At 43.1% G+C, this 15,528-nt stretch overlaps 4 protein-coding genes across 4 annotated transcripts; 2 read left to right on the top strand and 2 right to left on the bottom strand.

Annotated features, from left to right (window-relative positions):
• Positions 1–2,922: 2,922 nt before the first annotated feature.
• Positions 2,923–5,192, bottom strand: LAJ45_11732 (uncharacterized protein; the record flags this gene model as incomplete). The annotated part of the gene is made up of 8 exons (XM_046121207.1): positions 2,923–3,127; positions 3,363–4,088; positions 4,148–4,288; positions 4,344–4,448; positions 4,532–4,755; positions 4,977–4,992; positions 5,056–5,117; positions 5,190–5,192. The coding sequence occupies 8 exons, from the start codon at positions 5,190–5,192 to the stop codon at positions 2,923–2,925; spliced, it is 1,482 nt and encodes a 493-aa protein (XP_045965603.1).
• Positions 5,193–9,602: 4,410 nt separating this feature from the next.
• LAJ45_11731 (uncharacterized protein) lies at positions 9,603–11,569 on the bottom strand (the record flags this gene model as incomplete). Its single annotated transcript, XM_046121206.1, has 7 exons — positions 9,603–9,659; positions 9,713–9,739; positions 9,803–9,813; positions 10,056–10,526; positions 10,588–10,665; positions 10,759–11,028; positions 11,089–11,569. The coding sequence occupies 7 exons, from the start codon at positions 11,567–11,569 to the stop codon at positions 9,603–9,605; spliced, it is 1,395 nt and encodes a 464-aa protein (XP_045965602.1).
• A 205-nt stretch (positions 11,570–11,774) lies between these two features.
• LAJ45_11730 (uncharacterized protein) lies at positions 11,775–12,246 on the top strand (the record flags this gene model as incomplete). Its single annotated transcript, XM_046121205.1, has 2 exons — positions 11,775–12,001; positions 12,138–12,246. 2 exons carry the CDS (start codon positions 11,775–11,777, stop codon positions 12,244–12,246), a joined length of 336 nt encoding a protein of 111 aa, XP_045965601.1.
• A 1,346-nt stretch (positions 12,247–13,592) lies between these two features.
• On the top strand, positions 13,593–15,413 carry LAJ45_11729 (uncharacterized protein; the record flags this gene model as incomplete). The annotated part of the gene is made up of 9 exons (XM_046121204.1): positions 13,593–13,722; positions 13,778–13,839; positions 13,900–14,118; positions 14,172–14,219; positions 14,275–14,293; positions 14,365–14,478; positions 14,539–14,866; positions 14,971–15,112; positions 15,186–15,413. The coding sequence occupies 9 exons, from the start codon at positions 13,593–13,595 to the stop codon at positions 15,411–15,413; spliced, it is 1,290 nt and encodes a 429-aa protein (XP_045965600.1).
• Positions 15,414–15,528: the final 115 nt, after the last annotated feature.

Here is a 15,528-nt window from a genome sequence, read left to right as displayed (position 1 = left end):
GAATGAAAGAAGAGAGGGAAACCGTTGATAAAATTAAAAAAGAAAAGAAAAGAAACACTAGAGGGAGGGCTAAAAAAGCGAATTTAGATGAAGGAACTGCCCCCAGCACCCCACCAAAGGAAAAAAAGAATGTTCGGATATCAAAAAAAGTTATCATTAGTTTAGATTCTGATCTAGAAGTACATGAGGGTGGAGTGGGTGGGTTACGGGCCAGTGAGAAGGAGGAATGGTCAAGTAGCGGGGAAAGTGAATTTGTGTCAACCCCTTGTCACAAGCAGGGAAAGTGTTCCATAGATGATCAGGACTTTACTACAAGTTCTTCTAATGTAGTTACTACACTTGTTGGCAGCGGGAGGGTATTGAGGTCGGGGAAATGATTGAATTGAATGCATAAAAATCGATTACATAAGCATGAGCGGAATCCCTGTCATGGGCGGTTTCACCGTCAAGTACGTTATACATTAATTATTCATTGGCTACATGTAATTTTGCACACGTTCTAAATTGCAATGCATGTATGCATAACAGCTACACTGGCTCACTCCAATATCTACAATATATCCCGGCTCGAGTTCTAATACATAGTTTTATTGAATTATGCGGCAATTAATCCAGGCCTCCCTCCGGATCCGGAGACTTGTGGCGTGGCAATACCAAACGATGTTTCAAATACTCACAGATCTAGATCTTGCAGGACCTGAGCAACTTGAAATACCACATTAAGGCATCCAATCGCCACAGAATGTGCCTGAGAATTGACTAATCTCTAATAGATACTAGGTGCCACGTAAAGAATTTCTTCAGGCTTTTCAGGTAGGATTATGTTATTTATAATAGGCACATACGTACTAAGATATATATAGATCTAGAGACAACCTAACTATTTGAAGATATTGATATGCCCTGAGTGCCTTGATGTTAATGTGTCTTGGGCGTCGAGCGCTCGAATCGTTCAGTTCCGCAGAACGGATCTATACTAAGCCCCCAGTATTAGAAATTGCATGTTATCTGATAATGAATTCAGTTATACCACTGCTAGGGCCGTAGGATGCATGGCTCGAGACACCTTGGGCGCGGGTGTTAACTTCGGAAAACGGGCGTTTTTTATTTGGATGAGGGACAACTTGATCCGAGGACACCACGCATTTTTGTGGATCAATGTTCTAGTTAGCATCCGCATCACAAGGTATCTCGAACCATACATAAGCTATATGTATCTATATCTACATGTATACACGAGCAAGCCACCGACCGAATTGGCCTCCCATTAAGCCTAGATGGGTACAGTGATGTGTATGGTCTGCTCAAGAGCGGGAAACGGAACCTAGCGCTACTACATATAATACCCCCCCCCCCCCCCTTCCTGGGGTGAAAACCATCTATTTTAGTGACTCGTGTGGTTTTTTATTGCCATGGGCTAATGGGCACAACATAACTGTCGAGTGATATTATATGAATTAGCACGTGTTTCCGGTCACCCAAAAAAATATGGTATATACGCTATTCTGGTTTGGGAGTTGAAACTTGACAGCCACATCTATGCATCAATGACTGAGGCTCCGCGAGATGTTCTGTTTACCACCGACAGTGAAATTTACCGATTGGTTCAGTTCTGCCGGTTGTAACCCGACTCGACATATGTATGAAGTGAGAGTGCGGCGAAGAGTGTCGTTCTTACATCAGAATCAAAGATGGGCATGAGGGTATTGGTACAAGCAATACTCATCTCATCAGATGACTCTGTGACTTCAGGTGTCAGTCCTGCCTGTGTTTGAGGCCAATATGAATCGGTACTAGTGGGGTTTAAAATTCTAGCCAACACTTCAAATATCAACCTGGGGTTTTGTTCACGCCATAGCGTTAGCTGCATGCGACATTCTTGTACCCAGAAAGCAATGAAACTATGATTTTTTAAAAAAAAAACTTCAAATATCAACCATGCCAGCCCTTCATCAATCCTAATAACGATATCAATCACTGAATTAAATTTCATTGGAACTGCATCTTGGCAAAACCATGTCTTGATTCTTGGTTTCTAGTACATATGAGCAACAAAAACAAAAAAAAAAAAAAAAACGAACTACATGTACTATATACATTTACGCACAAGAAATATACAGTCAAGTCCTGGTATTCGAAAATTCCCCACCTAATCATACTATAGACTATAACTAACGCAAGCCGACGTTTGTTGGTATCCGTTGTAATACTCTCCCTCCTCCAGAAACTGAAATAAAAACATCTACTTTTGCAAGATTTCAAGCCTTCAATCCAGGAGACATCTATCAAGCAACAAAAGCACGCAGGTTTCTTTTCTTCTTTTTACCCAGAAAAAAAAGCAAGAAACATCTTGAGCAAGTTCAACTCGGCTAAAAACAATTTGTTCTCAAAAAGGAGAGACCCTGACATTGGTTTTCCGTGAAGCTAGGGAAGAGTAAAAAAAAAGGGAGGTGGGAATAGAATGAAATTGACAGATACAGCTGAAGTGTCATTAACAATGCAGCTGAACTCAAAAAAAAAGAGGAATGAGAATAAAAATAAGCCATAGACGATACCTGGACATGGACGGATACAGAAATGGAAACTGTACCCATACAAGAAACGCAACCAAAGAGTTTTTGAACACTGGAAAAGACAAAAAAATAAACATGGTTGACCGCCAATCAAGCCTAAAGGTCCAAACTGATAAGAAAAAAAAGGCCCTGAAGAAAAGCTAAACCCCAACCAACAGAATGGAAAAGCAAGCAAGCAAGCAAAACCCGATACAAGGACCAATACAACACGACGATACTAAAAAAAAGGCCTAAACAAAGCAACAAGATTTTTTCTGAACGCCGGTGAAGTATCAACACTCCCAACACCCCTTCCCCCCATTTCTCCCTTGCTATTGTTCCCATTATAACTTTTGTTCGTGTTTCTTTTTTAAGCAGCGTAGACGGAGTGGTAACCACGCGAGTCAGCTTCAAGGCGGTCCATTCTACCGTCTTTAGCTGCAAGGTACATCGTATTCATTCGTTGAATGTCGAGAGGTTCCGTGGGGTCATTCTGACCAGGAAGAGCACCAGGGGGGCCAGGAGGTGGCATTTGACCTGGTTGAGGAGGTGGGTGCATATGAGCAGCATGAGGACTACAGGAAAACACAAAGACGCAAAAAATCAGCAAACAAACGCTTCCCCACATTATCACAATTTTTCTTTAAGTGAGCTTAGAAGAGAGGGGATAACATATGGGACATAAGCGCATAGGTAAGCAATGTTTGTACAAAGATTGAAAGAACTTTTGCCATGGGGAAATAAAGAAAAAAGGCAATGTGTGAATAGATACATCGAACTATAAGATATGAAAGGAAACCGTGTAACTACTTTAGTGGAGCGAAATTCGCGTAATGGTGCTGGGGAGGAAGTCCCATGGACGGGTAGACCGGGGGCGGAGGAGCAGGTCTGTAAGGTGTTCCGGCGGGACCGGAATTGTTTTGACTGCGGCCCCAACTCAACCTGACCCTTGAATTCCCGATAGGATAGCCCTGCATTTGATTGATTGCCATCTCCGCCGCATGCCTTTGGACGAACTGCACAAACCCGCAACCTTTTCCAGGTGGAATTTTAACATAGGTAATTTCTCCAAACCCTTGGAAGAATGAGCGAAGCTCATCTTCAGTTACATAGCCTGAAAGTCCTCCGACAAATACGGTAGTGTTATTGGGATCAGTAAACTGATTCATGGGCTGAGGTGCACCATAATAGCCCATAGGAGGGGCGCCCATTGAGTACATTCCCACAGGTGCGGCACCGCCAGGCATTGCTTGACCAGTGGCGGCGCTCTTATTCTTGGGGGTGGCGGTTGAGATGCGCATAGGTCGGTTTCCGCAGTAAACACCTTGCATTTCAGACAAGGCACGTTGTTGATCCAGTTCCTCAGAAAAGCGAACAAATCCGTATCCACGCGACATACCGCTCACAGGATCAGTCATTATCTTGGCAGACTTGCAAGACGGAAACCTGGATTGGAAAAGAGAGACAAGGACGTATTCATTAACTTCCGGCCCAAGATCGCCGACAAAGATGGAGAATTCGGGACCACGATCATCGCTGAAAATAAAAATTCGTTAGTTTACTAGTTGTTGGAGTAAGGGATATAATAAGCGCACCGTCGATCAGCCAATCCCCCACCAGAAGCCCAATTCAGTTTGAAGGGACGGGCACTTCCGGGAATGGCATTGCCGTTGAGCGTCAAGGCTTTAGCTGCTGCAGCAGGACTATTGAAATCAACAAAGCAGTAACCAGCGTTTCTATGCCATTATTAGCGTTCAGTAAGTCACACATAGGTAGGTAGTAAACGCGTACCCGGAGAACTTGTCACGAATCATCTTGACATTGACAGGCTCGCCCATCTGGAACCAAATGTTACGGACAAATGCCTCATCGATCCAAGGCTCCAGCTCACCCATCCTAAGAAACCAATATTATTAGAATGCTATTACATCAAAGAACTACTCGAGTGATATGCACTTAAAGGACGACATCGAACTTACCACAAAGTTGTCTTGGCATCGGTAGATGGTGCCCCATTGGAGGATCCGGTTGCAGAGTTATTAGGGTAGGGCGCCGGAGAAGCAGTGGGTTGCTGGGAGGCGGGCTGACCGGCCGTCGGGGCGCCGGAGGAGGCACCAGCCGTCGGGGAGGCGGAGCCCTGCTGTTGGTTGTAATCGTATTGGAAAGACATGGTTTTTGGTTTGATCGTTAAATGTGGATGAAACTGTTAGTCAAGGATGATGTTAGTCTTTGTTGAGGTCGACTCGGATACCGATGGAAATTTCCGGTTCGTAGCGCCGAAAATCTTTTTGGAAGGAGAAATGCCTTTTGGATGTCTCGAAGACCAACAAAATCCGAAAGAAAATTGCAGGAAATTGTTGTTATGCAATGAATATTTCGTTACTCCTCTCAAAAGGTTTTAGCGAAAACGACTAACGAGTGTACGCTGGCAAAGATGGATCTGTGGAACACGGCGATGAGAGATGGGCATATGACGCCTTTTCGTAGGAGTAGAAAAACACACCTTTGACTGCGTGAATCTGGCTCGCCGATGTGCAAGGGGAATTCGTCAAATTGCAGTGAGGTCTTTAGAGATGTAAGGGCCGTGGCAAATATCGCTCTAAAAAACGCAAGGGACGTGTCAACATTTAATCATACCATGAAAATGAGACAGAATGCTAGTGCATAGAATGATATGTAGATGAATTGAAAAGAGGAAGCGAGGGACATATCATGAAAGTGGAAGGGGAAGACAATACTATTTAATCGTTTAGAAGACGATAAAGAGAAACGGACAACGATACCCTTTAAATTTGTCTTAGAAGAAAAATTTATCTCGTCGAGGGGGAGAGGACAGAAGTCGAGAGGAAGGAGGGATTGAGTGGAGGGGGGGCGGGGGGGAGGGGATTGAGGGTTGCAGAAGGGATTGGAAAAGCAGAAGGGGGGGGGGGGGGATGGTGGAGAGGCTAAGAGTGAGGCCGATTTGACTTGGGAGACGATGACGAAGTGCGAAGAAGCTGAAATGTGTGTGCACGGGTGGTAGTGGTTGTCGGTAGTCGCGGTAGTAATATGTAGCAGAAGCAACAGGAAGCGAAACAAACCTTTGAAGTTATTCTGTTCAGGAAACCGAAACCAAACGATGCTAGCTAAATAACAGGAATAATGAGAAAAGGTAGATCCGTCCGTGTATAGGATTCGACGATGTGAGTGAGGGAGGATGATAGAGAGCGAGAGGTTTTAGAATGGAATAGAATAGTATGCAGAGAGATCAAGGAAACAGAAACTCAGAAGAGACCAGAGAGAGACTGGGGGCGCAGAGGTAGAAAGAAGAAGGGAAGACAGGGAAGGGTGGGAAAGTGGTGGTAGATGTACAGAATTATGAGAGAATACTGCATGTGTCCATACATGGTCATCAGCTAAAAAAAACATTACAAAGTGCGAGGAGTCGGAGTTTAGCGTCTGTTCAGCGCGTCACAGTCAAGTCAGTCAACCGTCAATCAAAGGCAAAAGAATGCCCACGAAGGCTTTTGACGTATGTACATGTGTATTTATGGTGACCGCCGTGGGTGCTACTCATCCTTCCCTTAAGTACACGCATACATGTAATTTTGTCTCTCAAATTCGCTCGATATAATCGAAGGGTCGCTCATAAATGTACTTAACCTACATGTAGGCAGACCTCATTCTTTTTCGCCTCTACATACAACATCATCATTGTTTGACCACCCGCCTCTCTAGAGTCCTTACAGCCATCGGGCTCTCACTCCAGGGTTGTTGCCAAAAGTGCATACATACATAGCCGTATACATAAGATGTCAAGGGTCAGCAGCGGTGACCGGGGCTGGGTTGAGGTTCTGGAAATAGACTTTTTTGAGAGAAGTTTATCATATCCCTATCACCCTGATGGTTTTTTTTGGTTTCTAATTATCGTCTTGCATAATAAGTAGGTACATGTAGATGTCTGTATACAGACCAATCGAAGGCAAGTTGACTCTGGCAAGTAATTCATCATAATCTCGTCTCCAAAGTTGAGGTATCTACAGTCTTACTGAGCGTGCTCCAAACTGTTCGCTGTTCAGAATAATAACCTGTGTCCATTTCGATGATTGGCCACGGTTCCTAACAATGAAAATCAAATCCCAGTCCATGCGATGCAGTAGAGTAAAGCACCTACTCTAGAGTAAAGTTACGCGTTTTGCTTGGCTTGAGCTAGCTTAACCAACGGTTCTTCTACCTCCGAGTCCGGCCCTCACCGCAAACCATCTACCGCCACATGAACTAATGCATTCCCACTGCAAATATCCGCATCCGTCCTGTCTGCTGGAGAAGTAAAGGCGTACGAGCCTCTCCCTTCACTCAAGATAATCTTTTCCAGAAGACAGAGTTATGTGAGGTTTCATTCATTTTTGTCATGACTTTACGCCCCGGAAGGAGATATTATTTATCAATTTATGTCGGTCTAGTGCCCGGCAACGGCGCGCGCTGACGGCATGCTCATTCCATCTCACATGACATACCCTCCGCTAGATCGGCTACTCGGGAATTTATTCTCTTTCGTTCTCATCGGCGTCACAATACCGACGATTTCTCAATAATACCAACAACAATATCAATAAAAGAACAAGCACATAACTCTACTACGTGTAGGTATATAGCCACAAGATGTCGATGGTGCCGGTAGTGAGAAGATGATCAAGGGATGAGAAGCTGGGCTCGAAAAAAAGCAACTTGATCAAATTCAAGGATTCAAAACGGAGCGGGATATTTCTTCTTCTGAATCGTTGATTCGAGCATGAAGGTGTGCATTTTTCTTATGTTGTGTCTGTTCCTGTAAAAGAGATATTGCCTCAACAACAGAAAACAACCAACGCACAATTCCAATCAAACACACAGTCACACAAGCACGCACAATTGTGGCTTCCTTGTCGTTCTCAGTTCGTAACGTGTCCTCGGGGCGATGAAGGGAGCGTCTTAAGGAAAACGAGCGGACGGAACCAGGTTTACGGGTAGCCGCCATCACGTAACAAAGAAGGCTGGAGAAAAACAAATAAGGTCGGAGGATTACTAAAACGGGAGCAGACAAAAACGTCCGTAGGTTGCAGGGATCTACTTCCTTGGTAGAGCACTCACTGGCTTGGCGCCAAGATATTGAAGGCTCAAAAGCATACATACATGTACATACATATTTCCAAAATTTGTTCGATAGCTAGCACCGAACGTGTCTTAAGTGACTGGTAAAGGAAAACAACGCCCAAAACGAATAAATTGCAAAAAATATTGTCAAATAGCCCTCTATAGTATCGCTTTAAGTCCCACAGTTCTTTGAATACACATAAATCAACTTATTAAGAGAACTAGCGGGTAGTTTAATTATAGCATGCGCATTGATAGTAGAGTATATATTCTCCAAGATATGGATGGGATCTTGGTCATGCATGGCACCAGTACCCTCACCCAATTAATCTCAAAACTTGCCGTATAGATTTCCGCGTATGAATAGAATTATCTCTTGGGATATACACTTATATTATGGGTTTTGGTGAAGACGTGAAAGTTAGGGAAGTTGCCAAGTTTGGTGTATTTTGGCATAAAGACGGTGATTTCTAATTATTAAGGATGTCTAAGAATTATATATCTACCTATGTATATACAGATCTAGTTACAACTCCATGTAGCTCTCGAGTCTTCTAAATGTGTAGGCACATTATGTCAATTGGAATGAATGTGCTAGAGAGAGCACGCGCACTTTAACCATGAGGTCGGAAAATAATATGATTGTGTATATTTAAGTACTGCTCACAATCTTGAAGGGAAGAGCTTATATAATTATAATTACATGTAAGGTAGGTGCGCATGCGTAGGAGTGCATGAAGGAAATGAAGAATTAGATGTGCAGTTAAGGTATATATGTCTTTGAAAGAAATACCAATGTTGAAATATGGCGACCTACGATTCGAACGGGATCGCCGCGCTAAGTAGATGATTTAAAAACCATCGATCGTAGAGTTCATTAGGTACTTGAATATCACGTGGTATAAGTCTTCTATTGTGTGTCCTGAAGGTGGAAACCAAAGGGCATTGCAAGTGCAAATTTTAAAAAAGGTAGGTGCGTATTATTATGATTTTAACGACTTAAGGTCTCATTGCTTTTATGTTATGTGAATAAAAGACGAGGGGAGAAGTAGGACAACAGGTCTCAAAAACCCTGGAATTAAAAGGATTTCCTTGGCTTTAAATTTGCGAGTTCTTGTAGTGCACATTGGAGCTGAATTTTATCAACTCTAAACGTTAATTTTTTTCTATGGGAATAAAATTCCAAACCCCAACCATACGCCCCCAAGCCGGAAACCCCAAACCCCTATGTATGTACCTCGACGTAATAGCATTACACGGCCTGTAAGAGGTTCTCTTGTCTGAGTCACAACGGCCTCAGCTCCCTAAATCTTATTGGAATCGCTTTGTCTCTTCATACGTTTTCCCCATAGGCAAAATCTCCCCAAATCTGGAGTGTTGTGTATGATCGGTATCTTGGAATCGAGAGGACGTCTTAGTAACAATTAGATCAGTGCCGAGTCTGTATTACCGCACCACTCGAGCCCGAACACCCTCGATAAACACCCTCAGACTTAAATGTGAGCGATTAAGATATACCATTGGTGATCAGCATGATCATTGAGGAAGGGGGTAGCTAAAGAATACTTTAACGCCTTCTACTACATGCAATCTGCTATTTATAGGATATAAAAAAGTTGGGCTTCTCATTAATGGTCCCTATAGCTGTATGGACGGCGGATTTAGTACGAGCGAAAAGCTAGTTCGAGGTCTAATTGGTTGAATGGTTTAGTAAAAGTTCATATTTCCCGAGCGCTAGTACAAGCCAAAAACACCCTCTCCGGTATAAAGGTATCTTAAAAAAAGCATAGCGACAAAGCCAGAGCATACTAACCCGGTTTCAACACAGTTCCCTCACAGTACAAACTAGGCGGCTAATTCTATTCGCCCGAAATCGCACGCTAAATCTTCCGTACACGGCCGTAATCCGCCGTCCGTACAGCTTTGAGGACCGTTATTTTACCTGGAGACGTGGAGTAAAGGAAAAAGAAATAATTGACTAACGCATTTGGTAGTCTTACGTCGGTTAGTATATTTTATATGTAAGTGCGTGTGTACTAATGAAATACCACATGTTCATTGTGCCGGAACTTTACCTATTATAGATTTCAATAATTAGTACATCTTAGATGTGGAGGAAAAATTCAAGGGGTACTCACATGTAAATATACTGTTTATTCGGAGCTAGGTTGGCAAGATCATTGAAAAGTTCATGGCAAAGAACTAATTAGCACTATAGGCCGCAGTATCAGACCGTAGGATTAGGTGATAATGCACGATGGTGATAGTGTATTGATGATATAGCATGATTATATCTGTCGATCTATTTTTTGATCCCAGATTTTCTGGTTGGATCTAGGACTGGGTTGCGATTCTCAAACTCGTCCGGGTTATTTAAGTCAATTCGTTTACCGAAAGAGCCGACAAGTCCAACTGGGGAAGCCAATGTATTAGGTATGACTTTTGTTTGTTTCTGAGAAGACCGCCTCCTAAGATCATCACTCCCGGTGCCAAAGTGAGCTTTAGAAATTATGTTCAAGTCCTTTTGATGCTGAATATCAGGGATGATCCCCTGCAATGCAGGCGTGGTACTTATAGTGCCTTCATGTTTTCGAATTTGGCCGTCCTCCTGCCATTGAGGTATGGCAGGGAACAGCTCATTGGTTTCAGAAGTTTTTATCTTCGTAACTTTTCGTTTCCTTCCAGCCACTGTGTCACTAGCTTCCATCTTAGAGATAGAGTTGTCTAGGGTTCTTTCCTCATCCGTTTTCTTATGAACGACCACAATCTCAGCTGATTTAAAAGCATCTTGATCGCCAACTGAGGCCAAAGGGATCGATGAAATGGGTTCTTTGGGTAGATCCAGGTGTACAGGCCCAGGATCTAATTAAGTGGATGTTAGAAACAAATGGGATGGATAAAGGGGGTTCGAATTGAGACAAACAAATGATAAACCAAAACCTGGCTAAGTGTATTCTTGCAGTAAACTCTGCTTCTCTCATCTGAGGAGTTTTTTGGCTCACTGAAGCTAACCCAATTGGTTTCCATTCCATGATTTCCTTATCAGTGCCACTCAGAATATTATGCCCCCCAATTTCCTCCAATCGCTCCTCACCTCCGATGGTAGCCGGTCTATATGAAGGTCTGACAGGGACTGCAGCGCTGGTACCTTCGTTCCTATTTGATTGTTGGGACTCGAGCTTCCTTTTAGTTCCCTGGATATTGACATTGATGCTGTGCTGGAGCCATTGAGAAGACAGCGAAACAGGAGGGATATAGAATGCTTCTTGGAGCACTGGTGAGAATATCAAATATTTTTCTAGGGTATTGTGTTTTTTCCCAATTGTGATGAGTATCTCTATGTGTGAAGTGTTTAATGGCAAACCTGAAGGTGCAAAGGGGATTAGTGTCGGATCCTCATAATTCCAACCGGTGGCCGTCTCACTCGTGTTGATTGCCTCAATCGAGGATGTTAGAGTGGAGGCAGAGAGGTTATCTTTCGATTTTCCGGAGTTTCGGGGAGGTGAATTAAATATAAAGGCCATTTCCTCTGTTCTTGCTACACGTAAACCAGAGAATTCAATACGGGTACCTTTAGGCCATATTTTGGCCTGTGGTAGAACCCGCCAACCACTTACTACACCATCAACCTTGACCTCAATCCTCACATCACCCTTGGGATGATTCGGGCTATGACGGTCAATATCGGCATCGAATTCAACCACTATGCAGAATGGAAGGGGTGAGCCAGTTGTTGCAGGAGAGATGACATTGGTGCTTAATATTGGATGTGTCATCCCCTGTATTGGGCTCCACGTGATTTTGGAGGTCGATTCAGAAAGTCTGGATAGTTTTGAGATAGGGTCCGAAGATATATCCTGAAGCTCCAGAAATGTATGGACCCCGTAAGAGTGGAAACTAGGCATGATGACCAGAGTTCAACTTTGTAGTCTTGAAACCCAAACGGTTTAATGGTTGGTAAAGAGGCCATGAATGATAATACGCACTCACAAGGTCTGAGCCCTCAACCCTGAGCCCTACCTCCGAACTCTCTGAATAAACGTCATACAGGTTGTAGTACTCTATGAGTCTACCTTCGTACGTCTATACCTACATATGCAATTCAGCCCCATGTATCCATCGCTGCCTTCGCCCGCTCCATCAGATGTTTCAACAACTTCCTATCACTCTCTACCGCATCCCCGCTCGTCGGGCCCGCTGAAGGCCGGGTCTCGTTCCGAGTCAAATCTAATAGCATATCTCGATGTTCAACTTCTTGAAGTTTCGAGGAAATATGCCAAGAAATTCCATGAGGGTGGCTATTTTGATATAAAAACAATCGCTGAAGATCTTGAGAGGTTGGTAGATGTACTTTGGGTTTCCTCTACTCGTCTGTCTCTCGCTTTACTTTCTATTGTGCCCTAGCCACGCTCTCTGAAACACCAGGGAAGATATTCGGTTATGGACACTCCGCTAACTAAGACTTTGGTAAAGCAACTCTTCAAATACATTATATGCTTCAGATGGCGAACTCCTTCAACGATTATCTTGCCTCGTTTCCCCCCGACTTGAAAGTCACGCTCCGTCTATTGGACACATTTGATAGATGTTTCTACACCCTTATAACAGGAACATCTACTGACCTATCCATACCACTCCCACCCGCATTTTCAGTATCTCAAATGAACATGACCGAAAAGGTGCGTCTAAGAAGCATGATCGAGAGGACAAGACTGCATGTGGTGAAGCTATTGGAGAGTGGGAGGGGAGCGCTTGATTCATTAACCGAGAATGCGAGAAATTTTGGCGAAAGAAATGAACAAACAGACATCGATACAGAAAATGAAACAAAAGTTGATGGGCGTGGAAGTTACGCAGACGACGAGGAACTAGAAATCGAGGTATCAAAGGTTTATGAACGATGCATGGTTCAACTTGGGGAAGGTCTGAAGACGATTGGGTAAATTTGAAATCAAAGGAATGTTCATATCGCAAATATCCTATCTATTATCTAGGATATCATTTGAGCTGTAAGCTGGGTCTCTTGAGTGGCCTGGGTTTTATGTGTAGACGGCTTCCCTAGCCACCCGAACACAGAACGTTAAGGGTGTACTGGAATATGTCGGAACAGCCCTTTAATGAAATGATTGTTCTGTTTAATACTCCCGCCGGGAAAGTACTTTCAAAGGCAAAAAGGTTAATTCCAGGCCAGAGTACAGTGGAGTCCCGATAGTAGCAACCTCGATAATAGCATATCCTCGATAGTAGCATATGTTTGGGCAATCCCAAACGAGTCGGTACGGGCAAAGTTGTTCTCGATACAAGCATATCCCCGATAGTGGCACACGAAAATCCGTTCCCGACCATATGCTATTATCGAGACTCCACTGTAGTAGGAAAAAAGAGAAACATAAGGCTTTATTTCATTCCCCAACCTGGTAGCATAAATTAAGATGGGCATTATGAAATGATTCCGGTTGGTAACAGACGGGAAAACCTCTAGTCATAAAGAAATGCTCATATACATATTATGAAAAAATAAAATTGAGGTGCCCAGTACCTCATGTACATCTCTACATGATGTACGGCGTCCCCAACCTTAAAGGCAACACGAGAAAAACGCTAAGTCTCGAATAACTTTTCAAGGTCACAACAGATATTAAAAATCCGTACAATAAAACTCTTCTTCACCACGTTATCCAACTTTTTATTGTACGGATTTTTAATATCTGTTGTGGTTGAAAAGTTATTGGAGACTTGGCGACGTTTTTCTCATGTTACCATAATTAAGACTGGGGCACTATAGCTGATATGATTTCCGGGTGATGTTTCATGATCGTTAGCGCCATCCCAGATTTCCCAATAAAAGTGTCGGCTTAGTGTTGGTTTTTTCTAGCAAATTAAACCGGTACCCCCTGTAACGATTCCCGTTTTCGAATAGACACCAGAATGGAAGCAGCAGACGGATTTAGTGTTGATGAACTCAACTGTGCTGACCCCTCGACCCACTCCTCTATTAAAAAAGATGGATATGTGAATAAATCCATCGCCTCCCTTAAGCCATGCAGGTCACTCCAATGTATCTATCAGTGGAAGGATTGTAAATCTTTACCACCGAGAGACTGATCCCAAAGCGGATGAGGAGGTCAAAAAAACATTAAGCATCATCGTCAAAGACAGAGACGGTGTGATTGAGGTAGCTTACATAATTATCTCCACTCATTTTGTAATTGAATTTAGTTAACTTGAGATACAGGTAAAATACGAGATACCGTTAAGCCTGGATGCCAACAGGAATGAAGCTGGCTTTTATCTCGGACGTTTGTGTAGGGTATACACTACCGAAATCTTTGCTCTAGATCCTCAGTCCCTTCGGAGCTCACCAGCAGGAATGTCTTACTATATCAAAGTTTTAAAGGCAGATCACTTGGATTCCTTGAAGATGATAACACGCTTTTTAGGACACCAATCAGCTGTACACTGGGAAACAAAGGGGGGGAATTCATGCCGCTGAGAACCTTTTTAAAGATTGGGCCCACAATCCAAGGAGTTATGGTGCTGGTTTGCATTAAGGCAGTAAGTCAAAATTGGTTATAGGTGACAGGACAGCAGCTAATTTGTACCATTAAAGATTTATTACCGAAGAATACGTATGTAGTCGTGATACACGAATGCCCCTCCGCCCCCAACCGGTCTTGGAAACGTTCCTAACGTTTCTCAGTTTCAACGATTGATGGAAGATCACTTAACAAAGTTGAAGTCGTTGTCTTTGACGACACTTCCGACAGCAGATTGACCATGTGCGGAGCAATTTCATGTTCAGCAAGGACCTGGAGTACGCACGAAACGGGTTTGTTCGCAACTATTTCCACATCAACGACCTAATATTGGATAGTTCTCCTTATAACCTCTGCCCATATTGAAGGATGGGAAGATAAATACCATCTCATAGTGAATCAAGCCACAACGATTGATGTTAACCCAGCCGCCGAAGCTACAGCACGGCTACGAGCTTACGCTCAGCTCCTCAAGCCACCTACATTCATCTCACCTCAGTTTCCCGTAAATCAGGTTTTTGACTGGGAGAGAGAGTTAAATAGTACCAACAATGTTAGGTTACTTTATCGTTTTAGAGAAATCAATAATTTCGCAAAATCACGCCCCCAGGACCAATGTATCGGCTATATAAGTGTCATCATTGGTGAAATTAACCTAGTTTCTATGTAAGTTACATATAACTATCCTCAAAAGTTTAACCTGACTAATAAACAAGCACTATTAACTATAGATATAAGAAAAATATGTTATTTTATGGAGACTGGTGAAGAAAACAATGTCTCCCAATCTCTGATGCAAGACATGCTGATCTTTTATACATCTGCGAAACCCCCGTCTTTACAAATGAACTCCAAGTCGAATGTATAAGATGCAATGGGGGAGTCCGAAATCTACTCCCTAATCGTGATATTGTCAGAAGTCCTCTGTAATATAACTCATTATTAAGGTTCCTGTAGAACTTACTCAGTATGCGAGAAAATCTAGATCGGACTTATCACTGATGAAACTGGATGCCTGTCTGGAAACAAGGCAATATTTTCTCATCGTTCTTGGGGTAGTTTCTTTGGCTGCTCAGTTGAAGCGCTGGCTAGGGGAGCGAGCATCGATAACTTTCGACACTTTGAACAGAGAAATCTCTTCACCAGACTTACCATGGTCTTTGGCCTAGATCGCAAAATTGAGGTGATTTCAATTTGGGATATCCAGAGATAGCTGCCATGATGACCCGCTATAATTATAAGAGGCTAAAAGCTTTAAAGAGAGGCTGTAACATACAAGCTTTTACTTTGCGGGCCGTTGGTTAAGGGGGAAGAGTAAACCGCTATCA

This window comes from Morchella importuna, assembly GCF_003444635.1.
Source record: "Morchella importuna strain M04M26 chromosome Unknown Morimp01GS094, whole genome shotgun sequence".
Lineage (NCBI taxonomy): Eukaryota > Fungi > Ascomycota > Pezizomycetes > Pezizales > Morchellaceae > Morchella > Morchella importuna.
The sequence above is the reverse complement of the archived record's forward strand: the minus strand, read 5'-3'. Positions and strand labels throughout refer to the sequence as shown.